The following is a 22,299-nucleotide window of genomic DNA, read 5'->3' on the forward strand; positions in this document are numbered from 1 at the left end:
TTAGGTTTTGCTTTTGTAACCTCATATTATGTGGGCTCACCATGCCCACTTACCTCTAAAAGTTAATTTCGGTCATTTTCTTTAAATTCTATATGGTACATTAGGTTTATGTATTGGTAACCGTTATTCACATGTTGTATTCTGTTCTCGCGAGATATGTCGGCATTGAAGAAAAAAAAAACATGAGCCTGTGATTACGCGGGAATTGTTTCTTATACTCACTAGCAAGATTACAATCAGTGATATATGAAAATATAACATAGCGCCTGATTTACGACTGACCATACCTCAAGTCTCACTTTCCTGGTACCAAGGTAAGGTCCTTAAATGTATTACATTCACGATATTCCTAAAAACAACTCTGAATGTTTTGGAAGAGCTCAGGCAGCACCACTTGTTGCCATTAACGTTAGCCTAAAACGCTTGACTTTGTACACATGCCCTGCAGTTATTGTGCACGTATGCATCAAATTAGATCAATTTCGTCTGTCTCTGCTTCAGGACAGTCATGTTCTCTGACCTGAACGCCCAGAAGGATGGCTCATCTCTGCTCTGCTGCCCTACCTCTGATGATCAGGGGCCGATATTTGAGAGGGCATCGCTGTCCTATATCCCCTTATTCGAGCGCTACAGAGTTGGTGAGCGGAGCTTCAGTCGCCAGTATGCCCATATATATGCAGCACGACTCATGCAGATGAGGCCGTTGCTCGCAGAGAGAGCCCAGCAGAAATGGGGTAAGGATATACCTACAAATCGGACTGTGAAACATCTGAACCTCTTTCCATGTATTTATATATCTATTTGTTTCTCTTTCTACCAGGACCAGAGGTGCTTATCAGGAAGTTGTGTGAGCTTCAGACTGGGGAGCAGTGTTGCATTGTGGGGACCTTGTTCAAACGTATGGACTTGCAGCCATCTATTCTTAAAGAGATCAGTGAAGAGGTTTGCAATCATGCTGAATTCATGCAGCTTGCATTCTAGATCAAATGGAAACCGTTTATTTCATAACATGTTTCTGATTTCTTCTCTTCTTCAGCACAACCTGCTGCCCCAGCCTGCACGAGCCAAATACATTAGTGAAGCAGATGAGCTGATTCTGGAGGATGAGCTCCAGAGGATCAAACTACAGGGCAAAATTGACAGAGACAAGTGTGTCACAGGTCAGAATTGCTTTGAAGGAATATTAGACTATCACATCACAGGGTCACAGTGTTGCATCACTTATATGCAGCTGTGATTGTACAGCAGTGTAGGTTTTGTATTTAATGGCGTTCTTTCTTTGTCTCTCAGGTAGTGTTATTGCAATATATGGAGCTGAGAGGAATGATGGGAAATTCACGGTTGAGGACCTTTGCACAGCTGATCTCCCTTTGCAGACTGCAAGACCTACACTCAGCTCTGACAGGTGAACACACACAAACACACCTACATAGCTTAAATCCCAGCTTTTTGTGATCATAGATTCGAATGGCGTTTGTCTTGGTTTAGGTTTGTGCTCCTGGCCTCAGGACTTGGTCTTGGCAGCAGTCATGCCGACAGCATGCTGAGCCTACAATTGCTGGTTGACATGGTAACTGGGCAGCTTGGTGACCAAGGGGAGCAGAGCAGGTCAGCAACAATTTCCAGGGTCCTACTGGCTGGAAACCTCCTGAGCCAGTGCACCCAGGACAAAGACGCATCAACGAAGGTGACAAGAACTAGGTTGTCCTGCATATACACCCACTGTATACCTGTTATTAGTTTAACTGTTTTAAAAATGTCGCACAATCATTTGAAATGATCTTATACTTACTTTAACCCCTCTGTTTTTCCAGGCAAAGTACCTGACAAAGAAGACTCAGGCTGGCAGTGTTGATGCCATTCGTTTGCTGGATGAGCTGCTGCTTCAGCTTGTGGTGGGTCTGCCTTTCTTTTCTGCACGAATATGAAGTGAGATTATATACATTTGTCTCCCTTGGAGATTTTTGCCACAGTGTTAATAGTGTGGCACCTGTGTTTGGTTGTGTAAAGCTATTAGGGGTTTGCTACAGGACTGTTTTAAGGCAGTATTGGGAATTTTGTTTTTATGTATTTAATGGAATGTGTATTTATTGGCTGGTTTAGCCACAACAGACATTTCGTGTCTGTTTTTGAGCAATAATCAGTTTCTCAATTTATTTTTCATAGGATTTACTAAATCATCGTGTAGAATTACATAAATTACATCATGTAGAAATACATGACTGTTAGACCAAACAAGGTATTTGAAGACCTTGCACAAACAAAACAAGCAATACAGACAAATATCGGTAAAACCTAATCAACACTCACTAATAAAAATAATCTGCAGCTCAGAAATGACTACAGTTGTAGACTAAGATAAAGTTTGTATATAAACAGTATTAAAACCATTAACAGTAAGGGTTGTGTGCTTTAGTGGGTGTGACCATTTGAGGTGTGGGGAAAATAAAGTGCTTGAAGGAATGTGAGACTGAGGAGCAGCGAGTTTTCTTGAGCATTGAGACTTTATGATTATGAGATGATTATTATTATTATTAACATTAATCTGTTTGTATACCTAAATATATGTGGTTGTGGAACTATGGAGGCCTTTTATTCCTGAAATAAATTGAATGAATTGAATTGAAATGATTTTTATTGTCCCTGCCTTCTTGTGTAGTCCTCTGTTCCTGTGGATGTGATGCCAGGCCAATATGACCCCACTAACTACACCCTCCCACAGCAGCCGCTCCACAGCTGTATGTTCCCCTTGTCCTCGGTGTACCCTACCCTTCAGCTGGCTTCCAATCCATACCAGGCAAACATTGATGGAGTGAGGTGAGCACTACCACATGCCTGTTCTCTCTGACATCTTGAATTTAATGTTCGATCTAAAGTGAGTGTACAGATGTGCTGAGGACCTTGTTTTTATTTGTTTTCACTAAGGTTCCTGGGCACATCAGGCCAAAATGTCTGTGACATTCAGAGGTACAGCAGCATGGACAGTCACCTACAAATACTGGAGGAAACGCTACGACTTCGACATCTGGCCCCTACAACACCTGATACTCTAGGTTAGTCAGACAAAGTGATGCAGAACATAAACCTTCTAGCGGTTTACATTATTTACAGTTTTCCTTACATCTCTGTCAGGTTGTTACCCATTTTACCAAAAAGACCCATTTATCTTGGAAGAGTGTCCCCATGTTTACTTCAGTGGCAACGCCCCCACCTTTGAGTCCAAGCTCTTTAAAGGTCAGTGTGTGATGTGTACATGTACGCTTAAGAATCTTGTTGGATAATGACTATCGTCTTTATACATCAAGTGGACAGTGTATTTACACATTGTTTTGATCATATTACTGCATTTGGACAGTTTTCCTCCTCCTCCTAATGTTCCAGTATATTTCTTTGTCTTCTTTTCCTTGCAGGAGCCGATGGCCAAGAAGTCCTCTTAGTTACTGTCCCAGAGTTCAGCAGCACCCAAACAGTATGCCTGCTCAATTTACGTACTCTGGAGTGTGAGCCAATTAGCTTCGCTGCATTCTCTGCCAATGACGATGAGGAAAGTGAGATGAACATCAGCCACTGAGGGTGCATACCCACCACATACAGAACAACGTGCGGAGACTATAGACTATTTGTGTATATAAATCTCTTGACTACAGACCAGTCATGTCAACATTGGGCCACAGTTCTTCAGTCACTATCGTAAGGGTCAATGAATTGCTGTTAAAATTACCTCATAAAGCAGCTTCTCTTGTTTGCTTTGAGGTGTGTTTTTTAATAGACAAGCATCACTGATATCCTAGTATTCTCTTAAAACAGAAATCGGGCTAAAAAGAAGAGAGGCACACACTGTGTATTAATATGACTTTATTGAAAAATAACTCTTTCACCCCAGCTTTCCTGAGGAAACGTGACAGAAGACTTGTTCCCTCTTCTGGCTCTCTGTTACTAGCTGTGAACAAATGCCTTTTAACAGTGACTGTTTATACTGTAAAAGCGATTTCTGCCATGGACATAGACTGTAAGTCAACAGTTTTTATGTGCATTCACAATAAACACCTTTTCATGAAGGAAAAAAGCATTCATAAGAAAGACAGTAACGAGCCAGATAAATGCAGTGTGAACTGTCAAACTGAAATTGTACCTATAATGAATGGGTCAATTTCTGTGAAGAGGCTTTTGTCAACTTTAAGGAACAGATACACTGTCTTAATAGAATTAATAGTTATCCTGTACATTCCCTTTGCTTATATGTTGTACAAAGACAGGAACCTTCTTTTGATTCTTTATCGACCTGCTCAAAAGTACAACACGACAACGAGAACTACAGTTAGGAAAGGGTGAGTGTTTACAGAAGCTGTCTGTGCATGTTTGGTTTAATAGTCATCGATCTTGTACTCGTAGTTATAATCCACAATGGAGTCTGTGAACCCACCAGGTGTCGAGGACTCTCCTTCCCCTATGATCCACGAGTCATACCAGGATGTGGTGGTCTCTGGTGTTGTGGGAATTGTGGTTGTTGTTGGGGGTAATGTTGTCGTTGTCATTGTTGTCGTCGTCATCGCCATCGTCGTAGATGATAACCTCAATCTCTGCTGCCGACGACGCATACGAGCTATCCTGAGCCGCCTTAGCCGTTCAGCGCTGAGTCGTGAGTTTGGTGAAGACCCATTGTTGCTACCAACCACACGCCTGTTGCCATTACCAGCTGCGGGGTGCTGTGCTTTGGTGGTGCTATAGCTGAGTCGTATTGGCTTGTTGCCATGGAGGGCCATGATCTACAAAAAAATTTAAGAAAGACACTTTATTACACTCTAGATCCATATATATTGACTGTGTGGTCAGTTCAGGATGGCAGTGCCTTACCTGTTTAATGCGATCCCAGTTGGACTTGGCCAGGTTGAAGCTGCAAGCGGTCGCTCCTGACTGGTAACCCACCATGGAGCTGTCACTGGGTACTCCCCTGGGTGCAGCAGCCTCCAGTAGTCTCCTGTTGGAGCTACAATGGCAGTGATGGGACAGACATTTAGTTTTAAGCACAATGGGTGCTATATTATGTTTTGAAGCACCTTCATCACAACACCCACTCACTGGCCACTTTATTAGGTACAACTGTATGCACTTCAAAGTAGCACTTCCACTTTAACATCTGTGTTTATGAAGCTCAGAATGGTTCAGTTTTTGGTGAAATTGTCAATTGTATAAATTCAGTTATGTTTATTATTGAGGTCATAGTTAAAGGTGGGGTTGTACTCGACTACATTATATTCAGAGGTGTCTATATATTTTTGTCCTCCCCAGCTTCATATATGAGAGGGTCAGAATATTAAGAACACCTCTGAATATAATGTGTTCAATACCATTTTTAACTGACATAATAATAAACATATAATTGAATTTATACAAATTGAATTAAATTTGAACTAAAATTGAACTAAAAACTGAGCCATTTTGAGCTTCATAAACATTTGTTTAGGTGGAAGTGTTGTACTGAAGTGCACACAATTGTACAGGTGTACCTAATAAAATGGCCTGTGAGTGTATATTGAGACTCAAGGAGGGAGACAGTGGAAGTCTTTCACCAGACCTGTGGTGACATCATGGTTGATCCCCTCTACAGACACAGTGGCATTTGCAATGGGGTTTCCCTGCTGATCCTTCACTATGCCCCTGATGCCACGATGCACCTGGATAAAGAGGGGGAATTGAGGGGTGGGGTGGGGGGGTCAAGAAATATTTTAATGTATCTTAATTTCAATGTAGCGCACAGTTAATGGTGATGTGGCTCATTCAGAAGCCTAGTCCATTAACCTTGACTTTTATACTGTTTCCTTTTATAGTGATAAAACCTTTAAACAGGAGTTGAATCTGCAGCCATGCTAATAACTGAGAATGTGATGCAAATACACTGACAGTAATAATGCTAACATGCTGATGTTTAGCAGATATATTTATCATGTTCTAATGGATAGCATAATAACATTAGCACATTAGCACCTAACACGAAGGCTGATGGGGAAGGTCATTAGTTTTGGAAATTATCCAAACCAGCACATTGGAAAAGGTAACATTTTGAGCTGGCGATGGCAGACGAGGAAACAGTAGGAGATTCCTAAAGTTAAACTCTGACTTCTTCTACTGGGGATCTTTGATAGCAAAATCCATGTTAATCAACCTAAAAGCTGTGGACTAAAATATCAAAATGGCACTAGGAAGAAAATTCTATCTTGGTGCTGTTAAAGCAAAAGTCAGAAGATGACCATTGTCAGTAGGTTTCATCCATTATAGACCATGAATCTCTGTACAAAATATTACCGACCAAACAGCTGTTAAGGTATTTCAGTCTGGAGCAAAGTGGTGGACCGACTGACATGACAGGCTGACACTGCCATCCATACAGTCAAAAAGACAAGGATGGCTAAATATGAAAGAGCTTGATCTTTCGGCTGTTCACAGTGGCCAAATACACATAGCTACAATTACTACAGGATGTGTTACTTTTGACTGTTATTCAAGGCAAACCTCATAAGAGCTACTTTTGAGTAATGTTAAGCAACAACAAATAGAATAAGCATAAGAGTTATATGATCTTCAGTAGTAGCATGTTCTAGTACTCTTTCCAACCCCAGTCAGAGCACAGAGATGAAAGCAGTACATCACATGCTGTGTGAAGGTGAGTGACTGACCTGCTCCATGAAGGTGAGCATTGCTTCTCTGTTCTTCTCCCACTCATAAGCCAACTCACTCTGGTGAGGGAACTTATCACAACCCAGGAATATGGACAGCTCAAAACAGTTGGTGTGCAGGTAGCTGAAGTCATTCATACCTGGAGAAAAACACACACACATCCCCACACTAACCCCAGAGCCTGCACTGCATGTATTGTCCACCAGGGTGTGTTGTAAACATAAGTACACCGTTAAAATGAACCTCCTGGCCTCTACTTACTGCCTGTGACTGGCTTCCATTTGGCCCTGTTGACGATGCCAAGTCCCCCTGCAGCAGTGTCTCCATGGCAGGAGCTGTGGACGTTATGTGTCATGGTCAGATGTGTGGAGGAATAGGAGACAGCCAACCACCTGAAGAGGGACTCGTCTGCAATTTCCCTAGTTTCATCCTCTGGCTCAGTGTACTGGTAACCAGCACTTCTTTCTCTGTCGTCATCCTCTTCCTCTCTGTGGCCATAACCTTGGTTGTAACTGTGATCATAGCCATGGTCGTAACCATGATCATAGCCCTGGCCCTGCCACTGCTCTGGCTCAGCGTATCCTGTTTGTCTCCACTCCTCCTCTGGCTCAGTGTATCCTGTTCTTCTCCAGTCTTCCTCTGGCTCAGTGTATCCTGTTCTTCTCCAGTCTTCCTCTGGCACCTCGTGGTAACCCATTCCCCATTCTGTCACGTCAAAACTTTCTTCTTCATACCTGTAAGAAATGTGCTGTTTAACTTGACTGTAACTGAGAGACTCATTGAGAGCTAATCAGGAAAAGTGGAGGAAAATGTAGGAAAAGTCTGTGTGAAAAGCAGTGCAACAGCAGAGCACAGGGAGATGGAGAGAGCAAATCATACTGTCTCTTCTTGCGGCTGTGGCGTTGTTGGGTCTGAGCAGGCTTGTTGAGACGTAAGCTGTCATAAGGATAGGCCACAATTGTCTCCCCGCCCTGGAAGTTTGCACCCAATACAAATGGATGGCTTTTCATCCAGGAGATTATAGCCCTGGTTTCCACGGCAATCTTGAACAAAAACAGGAAGATCAGGATCATACAAATAACGGAGGAAATAAACCCATGTAAGCTTGGTCATTTGTCTTTACTGAGTAGACCAAAGCCACCTTTATCAAAATACAAAGATTTCTTACTTCCATTTTATATGAGGAAAGAGGGCTTTATGGGAGAAATACAAGAAATAAAACAAATTTTTGTCACCTGGTGACCAATTGCCTCACAACAACCCTTAACTGGAGATCATCTGCCCTCAGCATTTATGATCAGCTGAATGTAAGATACAACAATACCCTTTTCCTTACCGAGCTGTTATCTTCAGAGTTCTCTGGTATGGGCACATGATGGTTAGGGGTTAGTTTAGGCACCAAACCCTTATCTTCAGCATCCCACAGTATGTGGTTCAGGTCTGGGAAATTCTGGAAGATGTCAAAGCCATCCTGAGTGAAGTGTCCAGTGGTCCAACTACTCAGCTCTGATCCCTGCGGGGCACAAATTAGATAAAGGGACACACTGAGCCAAATCACTCTAGACCAGAAACACACTATGATTCATTGGTATTTCGTTTGCTTGTCTTTGAAATGTATGACTTTTAAAACATTTTATTTATTCATCTATTTTATACTGACCACTTCAAATGCTTCTTGATGTCCATCAGGGTTCAGAGAAGGCACCAGGTGGATGCGTATTCCCTCCACCAGTCTCAGGGCTCTGGGGTTTTTGTCTTTGTACTCTTTGCACAGGTACTGCATAAGAAGAAGGAGCATCTCCCGACCTACCACCTCATTTCCGTGGAAACCTGCTGTGTAGCGAAACTCCGGCTCACCTGTGGAGACAGACGGGGAAAATTGTAGTTGCTTTTCTGTTGACCATAATCTGCTGACTCCCACCCAGTGTTTATTAGGCTTTACAGGAATCATCAGTGGTGCCATCGAGGCCAAATGCCCCACAGGTTCTAATCTCAACCAAACAGCATCTCAGACTTTTGGAAAATTAGAGGGAGAACAGATGCTTTTACATCTGCTTGGAATAAAAACATGCCTTTAGGATTGTAATGCATTATTGTACAATTAATTTAACCATTAACAAAACAGTTCTATTTGCTTGTTTCATGAACAGATTCCCACCTATTTCATGTTCTGTGGGATCTCCAGAGATGACCATGGCCAAGATTTCCCGCCCCTTGGAGCTGAGGCCCAGGCTGTAGATGTTGGTGATGTTGGGACACTCCTCGTTCACTGACTTCATAAGCTGAACACATTAGACAATAGACACAGTTAGTGTGCAGAGTACTGCATATCATTATATTTACACATTATTTATAAAAGAGCTGATGGTTGATGACATTGTGTTGGTGTGGAAACATCATGGTGCCCTCTGGTGGTTGAAATAAATAATTGAAAAAGAATGACCCATCAGCAGTGGTTTTAATATCTGTTTATATCTGAGTGGATTAAGGAAGACTTCCTGGTTCAGTGTTAAATTGTTTAAGGAAAATAATATTCTTTTAGTCTTTGGGGAAATAGCTGAGGATTTCCTGTGGAATTCATTCAGGGGCTCGTGCACAGGGACACTCACTGCAACCATCTCTGAATAGCTGTGATATTTGAACTCCAAGTAATCCACTGGAGTCACTTCATTTTGCCTGTACAGAACATCAGTTGGATCTGTATGAGGGAGAGAGACAAGGAACCAAAAATGCATCATTAACGTTGTGTGTTTTCAGTGTGTGCATGTACATGTGATTGTGTGTGTGAAGCTCACCAGGCAGAGGGCAGCCTAGGATCTCGAGCCTCATACACAGAGAGCCATTCCAGCTCTGAGGAATAATTCGAATGTAGCGGGCCAGCACAGGCTCTGCCAGCTGGTTCATCACTGGAGTGTCCTTATCATTGTTTCCAAAGAACAACTGGATGAGAGGGGAAAGATGAGAGGAAAGTGAGTAAGGGAAAAGGAAGGAGACATACAAGGTGCCAAAGAAAGTGACATAATTTTAGTTGAACTCACCCAGTCAGCATATCCATCATGGATGGTGGTCCATTCTCTGCTGTCATTACTGAAAGCCAGGAAGTAGGACATCACAAAATCACTCCTGAAACAAAACAGGGACAACATGGTGAATTTAGCAATAGAAGATAAAGTATATTCATGTGTTTGTGTGGTTGAATCCTACTCATTGAAGGAGTCTCGTCCCTGAGTTATGACTCCTGTGAACTCTGTCTCTCTGCGAGCATCGACCTCAAACCAGTGGATCCTGTCTTCTGAGTTTGCACACCACGCTCCTCCTCTCATGTTCTCCTCATCATCAGAGCCCTGGGAACCACAGAGACCAGAACACATGCTGCTTATCCACTGTTGTGCACACTCAAAGAAAATATCAAATTCTTATGAAATGAAATTTAATTCACATATATTACAAAATGTCAGGATAGAAGTAAAAAGTCAGCAAAGCTAAGTAGGATTTATCAGCGGATTTAACCACTTGCTAAAAAGTGCTCAGCTGTCAAAGCAGCTAATGGAATTATTGGTTACAGACTCAGTAATAATAGTAATTATTTTCCAACATGTGGCTGTAGCTGTGTTTATTTCAAAGCCTGGCAGTATGTATGTGTTATATATATTACATGTCTGAATTATATATATATATATGTATGTATATGTGTGTGTGTGTGTTCAAACTGGAGGTCCTGCACTGAGTGTTGTGTACCTGCATGTTGAGGCGTGCCCTTTGAGGTGCAAATCTGTACTGAGACATAGAGGAGGCAGAAAGCTGGTCTGAGTTGATCTTATGAGACTCCATCCCCAGGGGAGGGCACTCTGCCACATACACAGAGCAGAGAAAATGAAATGTAGATCAGTAAAGTTTTTTTTTTTTTTTTGGACTTAGATCTACTTACTCTTTGGCTCTTTGAAGACATGTGGTCTGCTCCTGGCCCGATCCTCTGCCTCCTTCAGCTTCTGTGTTCTCTCTGGCAGAGGTCAGAAAAAGTCTTAATGCAAAATAAATTGAACTGTCTTGGCTAAATAAAGTGAACTCTCTTGGCTGAATACGCTCTCTCTCTCTCTCTCTCTCTCTCTGTGTGCCCAGAATCTTGGCACTCATCAGTATTTTGCAAATGTTATATACCAAGGATCTCCAATAGAACATGGGAATTTAAAGTAGTGGGCAAAAACAGATGTTGTGAGTTCCCTCCCAGTGCAAGTGTGATCCTGACCTAGAGACCCCATTACTGAGGAAGAATCCCATTATCTATCATTATTCATATTGTGACACTGAAGCTCATCAGCTGCCACAAGTCATACTGACAGTAGGAATGCACAACATGTTGCAAGCTAACGTGCCTACTGTACACACAGGCACAAGTGGACATACACATGCTCACATTAACACGATGGTACGAGGATGCGCAGACACACATCTGCTTTTGTGCCTCAGTGTTACTGGTGAGATTTCAAAACTCAGAAACTTATTGTTAAAGTCTGGTAAAAAATGCTTTTACTTTAAACCCAGATTGCAGTGACCCATGCACACAGGAAGTGGCCTATTGACACCAGGTCAGCCAGTGTTATATAGACATATCATCCAGTCCAGGCTTGACTCCTCAACCAGCAGCTAGCTAGTACATGCAGTAGATATGTGGCACATAATGAGCTGAATGTCATTTGAATATTAAAGGGGCATACAATACACCTTCTGCCTGCTGTTATCTCTTTTCTTTATCACTCACACAAATCCATACTAAGTACATGAGTAATTCTAAGCTGAACTCCCCTTGCCCTCTTTGCTTCCAGTCTGGCAAAAGATTTCTGAACTTTCTACAGGCCTAATCTCCATTTTGTGGTGGAGGCATGAACATTTGTCCTTGTCATGCAGGTTAAAGCAAATACCATAGGTATGGTGGGACATCACATATGCATTCCTATATAATATTCTAATATTCTTTTATGACACAAACACATTTGATCTGTTAGTACTATTGGTCAAGGTCATGTTTTTTGCTTTAGCAACTACACATGTAAAAGTGGTGAAACTAGTGGTAAACTACACATACAAAGTGGTGAAAAAAAGCTCCACATCTGGGATTTCTTACCCTTCTCTTCCCTCGCTCTCTCTTTTTCTGCTCTCTCTCTCTCTTTCTGTATCCATTTTTCATCCGTCTCATCTTCTTTCTTCCCTGTGGAAAATCATGAATAATCTTATAAATATACCCGCCCCTTGTACCGCATTATAAAGGCACGTCTCTCTGAGTATTAGTGAGTCATTAGGAACCGTAAACAGTAAAAGGGTCACAAAGGATCATTTATAAATCTGGAAAGTCATGACTGTTTATCCCTTTTTCCTTGCCGTTTGCTTTGTTGGCACAAAGTCTCAGTGCAGTTAAACCAGTAGAGTAATATAAAACATTTGGGTTATATTTTATGTGTGTGTGCGTGCATGTGTGCATACTCATTCCGTATTCGTCATAATCTTCATACCATGTCCCCTCATAGGGAAGAGTGGCTGTGGGCTCTTCTGTGTAAAAAAGATAAAGGTGAAGTCAGACAATTCATTCATTTGCTCAGAGGCAGTGCTACAAAAGGGAGATTTTATGAGATTACATGGTTTAATCTGCCAAGTTTTACAGATTAGTACAGGCCTGGTTGAGTCAACCACAACAAGAAGTTCTCTATTTGGATGCAACGCCTACTATGTAGTTAAGATGTTAAATCTTTCATTTATAAGAACCATAACAACTGTGATCTGATGACAGGGTTTTTTCGTCCACAACAAAACCATGGAAAGCTTTGTTTGTTTGACTATAACCCATCCATTCGTGTTTGAAATCTAGGGCACGTTAGCTCACAGACAATCTATACTATCATTCCCATCTGCTTAATTACTCTTGATTTCTCATCTGCTTCCAGCATAAAGGTGAACATTTCATCTGCATCTCAACTCTAAAAGGTTTAATACTAAATAACCGCCTAACTGAAAATTAGACATATGTTTGAGTAACAGAAGTTACCTGGTAGAGTTTCTACTATGATTTCAGGGCTGACCTCTTTACCGTCAGGGAATGGAAGATTATCTGGCCCCTCAACTGCAGGAGTGAAAAACATTAAAACAATTCAAAAGTCAAACATGGGGATTATTTGTATCAGGAACAGGAGACTGTGACAGAAAAGACAAGACGGGACAGTGAGGGTGAATCTGGAAATGTTGGAAAAGTGGAGGTGCAGTGTGCTGGAAACACATGAGAACTTGTCCAGTCTGGTCCAGACAAGTGTCACGCAGCCACAAGACAGACTGTTTCCAGCTTCTGGGCCTGTGGAATAACTGTTCCACATATTAGACATACAGCTCTGTTTTAAAAAAGGGATGAACCGTGTGCTGTGATTATTAAGAGCCTGTATTTGGAAGAAATTTTAAAAAATTAAGTCATCTGAATCAAAAATGTATCAGTTGACAGAGCTAGAAATTTTAAGTTTGATAATAGAAACATTGCAACTTCTTCTTAAACTGAGCTGACATAACTAGTTCACCCTGACATTCAGCAAATTTTGGTTCTTATTTTCTCAGCTTCTACATTTTTACAGCAATGGCCTTCTTTTGGAGTAATACACTGTTATGTGCAAAATACCAGAAGTTTCAGAAACCCCCTTTTGGTCAAATCCTAGTCCTGTATTCAATTGTTTTTCTTTGTTGCTGCAATACCCCCCGCCTCACATCACCATGGTTTTATCTCATTCTGTTTGTGTTTAATAAACTGTCACCCCAGAAACATCCTCAATCAAAACAAAGCAGGGAGAAACACAAAGTCAGACATACATGTGGCATCCCAGTAATCGCCGTCATCTGTGCCAGCCTTCCCATCAACCTCAGGGGCAGGAGCTGTAGGTTCCACCTCTTTCCAGTAGCTGTCATAGTTGTCAGTCACTGAAGGATAAGGCTCATTCTCCTCTGGGTTCCAGTAGTCATCAAAGTTGTCTGTCACAGTAGCAGCTGGGACTTCCTCCTCTGGCTTCCAGTAGTCATAGGGTAGATCTGTGATAGGAGCCTCGGGCTGAGGCCTGGATGGTGTGGGTTCAACCTCCCAGTAGTCATCGTCTGGTTTCCAGTAATCTGAAACAGATGGAAAGAGTATCTGATGTTGGGCACAGATATTGAGAAACACATTTTTTTTTAAAATGGTTTTCAAGTTTATATCTTTAGATTCTTTTCTTTTTTCAGTTATTGTTTTTCAGCAAGAAGTCACTGCAATTTTCAAACCTATAAACAAATTATAAATAAAGAGTGAGTGCCTGGAGAGGTGCCTAAAATATCCAAGGGACTGTTCACAAATGATCAGGTCAGATAATGTGGAAGGTTCTTTTTTTCCCTTTTTGCTAAGGGGAGGATACTCTGGCCCTTTTGCAAGAAGAGAAGGATTTTTTTATTTTTTACACCATAAATTTATAGTTCAGCATCCCTGTGCTGGATTTATATTCATAATAATAATTTTAAAAATGAATCGAATAGTCACAAAGGATGGTTTTTGTGTGCACAGTGGGCCATCTGCAGAGGACATGTCTCTGTTTATTTTTCTCATCACAATAAATGTTATTGCTACCAAACATTACACTTAATAAATGCATAAAAAAGTTGAATGTGTCATATAAAGGTGGCCTATTAAGATGAACTTTAGCCTTTTATTATGTATGCCATAAATTTGGAAGTTTGTAATTACACTGTAAATTTGTGCATTGTTTGCTATTGCATAAATATGTTAAAGTTTATATTAGATTACACCATTTTAAAGAGTACTCCTTAGCATTTCTCCAACACTGTCAAACTCACAATGGACAGTTTAAAGACAAAAAAGGATCAAAATCCATGTAAGCAGAATCAGACATACCTTTTATTCTACACATTCTTCTTCCTTCTCAAAACATGGTGCATACCTTCAGCATGGTACATACCCACAATTCAGCTGGGGTCTAAACATTTCATGTAGAAATTCAGGTATGCTATTCTAACAGCAGCTCAGATGAAGAACAGGTGGAAGAGGTCTGGTAAGCTCACTTATTTCTAAGTCCACAGTCCCAGTTGTCCCCCCTAAGCCATGTAGTTTGCAGACCCACTGACTCAAGTGACAACACTAGATGCATCATTATCACCATCATCATCAGCAGGAGGCATTTTATGAGATTTTATACAACTCCCTCTGGAGCCACAAAAGGTCTTATATCATTGTTTTTCTTATGCAACAGTACTGTCCGAGATCAGTCAACAAACTTTAATGTATAAAACTGGGGGTGTTCCCTTTAAATTCTTCAATTTTTTTTCTTTTTTATGCATTTATGCATGTTGGAAAGAGTTGTACTGACCCAGTACTATATTTTTAGATATTAGGAGAAGGGCATTGCTGTGTTTTCCTAAGTCATAGGTCCAAATAAAATATAAATAAGGCAGTGGAGCAAACTGAAATGTAATGTTCCACCCCCGTTCTCACCCCAGTAATTTTTATACAGTCCTTAGTGTGTGCCACTCACCAGCATCAGGATCAGGATAAGAGTACTCTGTGTATGGCTCTGCTTCAGTGGGTGGTTCAGTCGGGACAGCTAGAGACAGCAGACAGACACAAGGTCAACAACATCTGTTCAGGTACAGGTTGTTCAAGTACAAACACTGATCATTGCTCTGTCCTGTCCTCACCTGTTGTGGTTGGTGGCAGAGTTGTTGTTGTTGTCGTTGTCGTCGTCTGTTTGCCCTTCTTCTTTCCCTTCTTCTCAGTTTTGGGCTTTTTGGTAGCCTTGGGACGCTTTGGCTCTTTGTTCTTCTTCTTGTCCTTCTTTTTTTTGCCTTCGTCTGGTGCTTTCCTCACCCTGCTCAAAACACCTGGACAGATGAGGAAAACCGAAGAGGCGAGAGGTTTTCTATTGGTCAGAATCAAATTAAGTACACAGCACTCATGATCAGAAAAATATTCTTTCATAGATGATCATCTCTTTTTTTAATTTATTTCTCTCTTGCACATTTCCTGTGTGATGAAGCAGGTCACAATCTGCCAGTACTATTTAAATGGAAAATTAGTATTGGGTGAAAGCATAATCATTGACAACTGAAGCAAAAATCAAAGCAAATGAAATTCCCATTTGTATTTTTGTGTGCATCATTCATTCAGTATTGCATTTTAGAATTAAATTCCACAGTAATTTCTTTCCTGCAATGTCAAACTGCACAGACAGGGGAAAGAAAATCAGCCAGACACATTTCAGTGGTTGCTTGAGGTCTATAAGTATTTCCTTCTAAGGTTGTCTGAAGTACTGAGGCACTTTCATGGAAAACACTCCTCTCTCTTTCCATTAGTTGTGCTCCATTGACCACAATTCAATTTTAAAGATACAAAATCCTTCCAAATCACTCTCATCTCAGCAACATGTTAAAGGATAAATCCATCAGTGGAACCAATTACAGAGCTAGTTTGGACTGATGAGTATTACATCTGAAGCTTAGAAAGCTCCAGAAAAGCGATTTGTCAGCATTAATCATCAATGGTTACTGCAGCTGCAAAAATGTGCCAGCAAGATGTTCGACTAAGCGGCTTCCTCTCTTATCTGATGTGAGCCAGAAATATTTGATTTATATTTTTATTCCCTGCTGTGGAGTAGTAGTAGTGGGCAGGTGAGCACCTGGACTTTCTCATGCCTGCTGGAGCTGTCAAAGAACAAATGGGTGTGTGTTTGTGTCCGTTTGCTCCTCCATGTCATGGTGGTATAACTCACACCACAGCTGAGCAGCTCTGATGTCTTGCTTGTGTAAAATATTTGTATTTTTATATGTAGAAGTAGAACTTTCTCCACTCACCTTCCAGTGCAGCTTCATCAGTCTCTCTCTTGGCCTTACTGTTGTTTCTCAGTGGGTGTGGATCCTCTGCAAGTCCTTGCACAATTTCTGGATCATCCAGAGACTCGTCTCGCAGCCGTTCCCCTGCCTGCCTCTCCTCTACACTGTGTCGGAGAGAAGCTATCCCCCCAGCACTCTCCCCTCCTCTGGGGATCAACAGGCAGCACACGGCCAGCAGAGCCACAGACACAACCACAATCTGACCTTTCATACCTGCTGCTCTTCCAACCGCAGAATTCAGTCCTCAATCCAATTTATCCTCGTCAAGATTTATATTTCACCCTGTCTTCGGTCTGTGTCCTTTCCGTGTGATCAGCAACAGGGAAATTACTGTAGTTCCATGAGTACCCACAGTCATAGAGTCAACCAGGCTCAGACTGGGCTAGACAGAGATAGAGTGGGAGGGGGGTAGAGACAGACAGGGAGGGAAGGAAGGTGGGCTATAGAGAGAGAGAGCAAAGCAGCAATCCAGTCAAATGAATAGACTGGGTTCCTAATTGCCCTTCAGTTACAGTCAGCTGAAAAAACTGTGCAAGGCTAGAGGATCCACTTCACCTGGCGTGTCGAAACAGGTGCAGGACGCAGACAGCAGATGGGGGGAGTAGGAGGAAGAGGAGGATGAAAGAAGGCAAGGGAGGCCTCAGACTGCCGGGCTGCAGTAAGGCAGCAGATCCTTTCTTGCAGATCTGGTTGAATTCCTCAGCAGAAACATTCAGTCCAACAGACTCACCACAGAGCAGAACAACAGGAACAAGCAGTGACTCCTAGGACCCTGAATTCCACAAGAGGAAGAGGGGGAGAGAAAGGGGGAGGATAAGGGATTTTCTGTGTGTATTAACAAAACCAACCACCACTAATCATCAAGGGAGAGAAATTCAATGAGAATGAAAACAGGCAGGAGTAGAATGTAAATTCTTTTTCACTCCAGGACTTGTTTTTGCTTAGGAATGAATCTTTGCTTTCCATTACACCTCTGTGGTGCTCAGTCATTCTTTCCCCAGGCTGCTGCTTGGTTTGCTTTCTCCATTCTGGTGAAAAGGTATTAGTGGGCAAAGAGGCCATGAAGGTGAACTGACGGAGCAGATGACAGAATACTTGGTGTTTTCTTTACCATCCCCCTCCTCTGTCCATTGCTTGGAGAGCCTGTCAGGGTCTTCAAATACTGGACATGTAGCATATTTTGCCACCTAACAAGTGACAGTAAACTTTTGGTCCTCACTGGTAATGCAGAGCTATTTATCCTCGGTTAGGGGTTATGATGATGCAATTCCAGATGAGGATGTTAGACTGAATCTTTTAGCAAAATGTCCAACATGTATAAGCACTGCAGTAAAAGTAAGGCAAAATCTGTCTGAGGAAAAACTGAGTTTTCCTAAAAACTCCACTGTCTGACACAGTTTTTTAAATCCAGAAACACCTGATGTTAGAATAAAGCATTGTAAATAAAACATTGTACAGTCCTGTCTCTGCTCAGTTATTAGAATGAATGAGTCTTACACTGGGCACATGTGTAGAATGAATGAGTCTTACACTGGGCACTGGGCACATGTGCCTACAAGACAGACACACAGGTGCATGCCAACACACACACACACACACCATGAAACTATACAGTTCATACTATCTTCGATTGTGAGGACAGTAAAATAAAGTTACATTTAAAAAGAAAGTTGACTGTGGAACAACAAATTTTTAAGAAAACTGCACTTCAACACTCGTATCTGTGGAGGATATGACTAAGGCTGTGAAGAACGCAGCAGATAGTTCAGACTACAGTAAGGTCAAGCAGAGTCTTTTTCAACTGGCAAGGATACAGGCACACAGGGAAGCTAGCTGGAAAATGCATTTGCTTTTTCTTCCCCATGATGGCCTTTGCCGGGGTCTGGTATGAACACTTGCCTACAGTAGCTAACAGCATGTTAAAGTAATTCTGTGCTTTTCATCTCTCAACTCAACGTTTCCTTTCTTTCCTTAAGGAAAAGCAGCAACACCACACTGTAAAAATACCCCATTCAAAAGTTGAAGGTCTGTGAGTATTATTAGCTAAATGTACTACAAATACCAAGTCAAGGAATCCAGTGCAGAAAAGTGTGAGTAGCATCGTACTGTTGTAGAGACTGAGCTATTGTATTGTATTGCTTTATGTATTGTAGTAGTAGTGTTTTATGTAATGTATAACAATGCATAGTATTTCATAAACCCATGAAGAATTATTTATATAAAAACTGCAGCTGCAAAACAAATAAAGTAAAAATGAAAAGGTTTTTATGCCATTTAAATACACTACTTAAAGTGCAATACTATAAAGCCGACAGAGGCCATTCAGAATACTTTTACTTCTAATACATCTTGATGATAATAAATCCATACACTTAACTACAGATTTGAATGGAGCAAAGGTACTTTTTGACAGCTTGGTGCTGCTACTCATTACTTTAGTAGGCTAAAGGCTGTGAATACTTCCAAAATTACTATACACGCATGGGAATGTGTACAAACTGATGCAAAATTCAGCAGTTCAGGATCCTCTCACGTCACACATGGTGACTAATGTTCAGACAATGCATCAGAGTGAGTTTTGCCAACTTTCAGCCAAGAAGATTTAGCATATTTTTGAAGAGAAAATTGACAAAGACCATGAGTGCTGGGCCTTAAACATTGCAGGACATACTGTAGGACAGCTGTTCACACTTAGACATGGTTTAATTGCAATGCAGACAAGAGAAACTAGGACACTTCACAGAATTGGCTTTTAATGTACCTGACATCAGTTCTATTTGTGCTTGTATAATCCTATAGGTCCTATAAGCTGAGCAGTAAATGATGCATTAAAGCAAGGGCCTGTGCACACAGCTTTGAGCTGAGCATCAGCATCTACTGGGCAGGAAATAATGACATCAGAGAGAGAAAAATGAGGAAGAGAGTGAGGGGGAGGAAAGGCGAGGGCAAGAGTGAGAGAAAAATGCTGTAATCCAGCAGGCTCACTAGGTACAAATGGAAGGAGATTTATAGAACTCCATCCTGCCTTCTTGTCTTCATTCTCACTGGGCACCCAGATGCCTTAACACTGATTCATGAGGGGTTTCTGTGTATTGTTATTGACCGGTTAAACGGTTCCTGAGAATTGCACTTGAAGCTGTCTCTGTGTGTCTTTTTCTCTTCACTGAAATCACTTACACATGAATTCATGCTATTAAAAGCACAGACAGCACTGAAGACTATAAAAACAGATATAAAAACAACAGAAGCGTGAATCTTACTTGTATGAGTGATTAGCAGAGATGTTTTTCCATTGCGAGTATGTTGTGATTCAGCAGGTCCACCACAGCCCAGTCATCTGGCACTGTAGGACTGCAGCCATGAGGCTGATTAAGCACAGATGTAGAAACATGCAGCACCAAGATTCCTTTGGAGGCATCCCAGATGTATTGAACCAGGACCAAACCCCTTTGCCTGATCAGTTGAAAATATTTCTACATTGTACTGGAGTGGGACAGTATCACAATTGTGCCTCAGTCTAAATAACAATGAAGCGGAGACTGAAAGGTTTTGGCCTGTAAGAATCTAAACAGTGTCTGCACAGCCTGCCAGTACTGGTGCTCCATCCTAATGATGCAGCACCAATAAAAAACCTAAGAGGTTCACTCAAAGATAAACAACCAAAAGGTACAATAAATAAAGATTAGGCTTAAAATCTCAGAGGACTTAAGTGGCAGTGTGCCAAAGCTAAAGCACTGACAAATAGTCAGAAGTAAAACTTTAACTTCTGCTACTGAACAAGTTTATTTGTGTACTCTGGTACATGAAACACCATATGAATTATACAACATCTCTGAACTATGATATTGTGCATCAGCTCGCAGCCATGGTCATTTGAGCCATGAAGCTAACATAGTGTGCGCTCCAGTGGGTGAATCACAGAAAAACATCCACTGTAGCTCAGTCACTTTCTAAAACTTATTGCACAGTATTAGTTAGAGCTTCTCAAATATGAAAATTAGCTTTCCAGTTTCATTTGTTCTCAAACTAAATATCTTTAGGTTTTGGACTGTTGGTTGCAGATAGTGTTGAGAAAACTGGAAAACATTTTGCTCTTTAAGTTTAACTGGCAGTGACATTCAAGTGTCAGTTTAATGCCCATTGTTGCTTTTGTATCATTATTTGTTAGTGCAAAACAGTCAAGTACATCGATTTGTTATTCTATGAAATGTGCATGATTACTATGTAGTATAAAATACTTATTTATAAGATTCAGTAGAAAGTCAAAGTAGAATTCAGTGAAATCATAGAGAAATATATAAATTTTAAACAGCATTTATTTAGCTTTCCCCATACACTTAATGTATAACAGCACATACTGTATCCTGAAATAACAGTATAAAACAGGGCTTTTACAATCAAGGTTCAGTCATAAAATGTTCTGAAGGAGACGATGACAACAGCAACAGCAAGACACCTTCATAAAGCGCAGACTATTGAGAGAAGTGCCTGGATTTGCCGAGCCGGTGCTCTAGGAAGCAGAACTTCAGACCACAACTCTCAAAGCATGTGACATCCTGCAAAAGCAAGAACCCATGTTTGTTTTTTTGTTTTTTTTAAATCTCTTCTCTTGGTTATGGTTGCACAACTGATGAGATTCCAAATTATGACCAATGTGTATGAATATGTTCTATTATACCTGCTGCAAATATAACTTTTGGTAATAGGAGAGGATACACACCAGGCCTTGTCTGGATACTGAATATATACCAAGGTCAAAGCATACACTGTGTTATGACTGCTAATCAAGCTTATATCTTTACAATTTGTCTGTGACTGTAGCTGTAAAGACGGGATTGTTTCTGGGTGTTTTCTGACATCAAACACTTAAACACTTCAAAAGTATACTATACTATCACTGAAGCCACAAGAAAACCAGCTTAATTCAACATGTTAAACATCAGCCAATTATAAATCGATTTAAGAAGTTTTTTTTTAAGTTTTTTTTTAAATCTGCATACAGTATGTGCATCAGAGCGTGTGTGGGCCTATATAGTCTACAAATGTGTCTTTAAATAGAATATACATAACATCGACCAGCTTTTATGTTAGTTTGCCATTATGTAGTGCTTCAGGTGTTACACTGTATACAGTATATAATGTGTCCAATTGGTATGAGAGAAGGCCTAGGTACAGGGAATCAGAAAAAGATGAGTCTGACTAAGAGGCCAAACAAACATCCGGAGAGAGAAAGAAGAGATTTGTCTCGAGTTCTGAGGTAAGCGATGTGTTTCAGTATAATGCCCTACAGACAGTCATACAGTTACAATCATTAATCCTGTATATACAAACTTCCTGATTTACATACACTGTACTGCTCCTCAGTTTAAATTTTAATACAACTAAATGTGAGCACATATCTGTGGTGCAATTTTTTTAAAGCAAGGAGGGGGAATCTGACTCATGAGGTGGGCGACAGTGACCATTATGGCTATTGAAGATGGCCCATTCCCTCTTGCATACATCACCCTATCAAATATCTACAACAGTGCAAATTCGTCTGATCAATCAGAACACTTGCAGTCGGCAAAACTACACCAGTTCATTTTTTAAGTATATGGTGGAGAACAGAGATGGCAGAGAACAGTTGTCTGAGTAGATGTTGACACTGGAAATTTACCATTAGGCCTGCAAGTTTTAAGGGCCACCAACCAGCACTCTAGTCCACATGACACCACTGGACGTAGG

At 41.1% G+C, this 22,299-nt stretch overlaps 2 protein-coding genes across 2 annotated transcripts; one reads left to right on the top strand and one right to left on the bottom strand.

Annotated features, from left to right (window-relative positions):
• Nucleotides 1-37: 37 nt before the first annotated feature.
• On the top strand, nt 38-4,344 carry pold2 (polymerase (DNA directed), delta 2, regulatory subunit). Its single transcript, XM_020590389.1, has 11 exons — nt 38-314; nt 502-734; nt 821-942; nt 1,037-1,160; nt 1,291-1,405; nt 1,489-1,687; nt 1,815-1,895; nt 2,660-2,817; nt 2,926-3,053; nt 3,133-3,234; nt 3,411-4,344. Exons 2-11 carry the CDS (start codon nt 509-511, stop codon nt 3,569-3,571), a joined length of 1,416 nt encoding a protein of 471 aa, XP_020446045.1. The 5' UTR covers nt 38-314; nt 502-508; the 3' UTR covers nt 3,572-4,344.
• Nucleotides 3,839-17,349, bottom strand: aebp1b (AE binding protein 1b). The gene is given in 23 exon segments (XM_020590388.1): nt 3,839-4,766; nt 4,855-4,931; nt 4,934-4,987; nt 5,576-5,675; nt 6,675-6,814; nt 6,937-7,409; nt 7,555-7,718; nt 8,012-8,188; nt 8,336-8,532; nt 8,834-8,957; nt 9,285-9,373; nt 9,471-9,615; nt 9,714-9,798; nt 9,880-10,019; nt 10,414-10,523; nt 10,604-10,675; nt 11,798-11,881; nt 12,154-12,219; nt 12,713-12,787; nt 13,516-13,809; nt 15,219-15,287; nt 15,382-15,564; nt 16,534-17,349. Coding segments are annotated over 23 exon segments (3,570 nt in total). The 5' UTR covers nt 16,784-17,349; the 3' UTR covers nt 3,839-4,364.
• Between the last annotated feature and the right edge of the window lie 4,950 nt (nt 17,350-22,299).

This window comes from Monopterus albus, unplaced genomic scaffold (assembly GCF_001952655.1).
Source record: "Monopterus albus unplaced genomic scaffold, M_albus_1.0 scaffold12.1, whole genome shotgun sequence".
Classification (NCBI taxonomy): Eukaryota; Metazoa; Chordata; class Actinopteri; order Synbranchiformes; family Synbranchidae; genus Monopterus; species Monopterus albus.

Excerpts from the sequence above, each read along its gene's own strand:
- pold2 (XM_020590389.1), top strand. The coding sequence starts at position 509 with ATGTTCTCTGACCTGAACGCCCAGAAGGATGGCTCATCTCTGCTCTGC. Across the intron at positions 735-820 it reads GAGAGCCCAGCAGAAATGGG|GACCAGAGGTGCTTATCAGG; the intron begins GTAAGGATATAC and ends TCTTTCTACCAG. Across the intron at positions 1,161-1,290 it reads CAGAGACAAGTGTGTCACAG|GTAGTGTTATTGCAATATAT; the intron begins GTCAGAATTGCT and ends TTTGTCTCTCAG.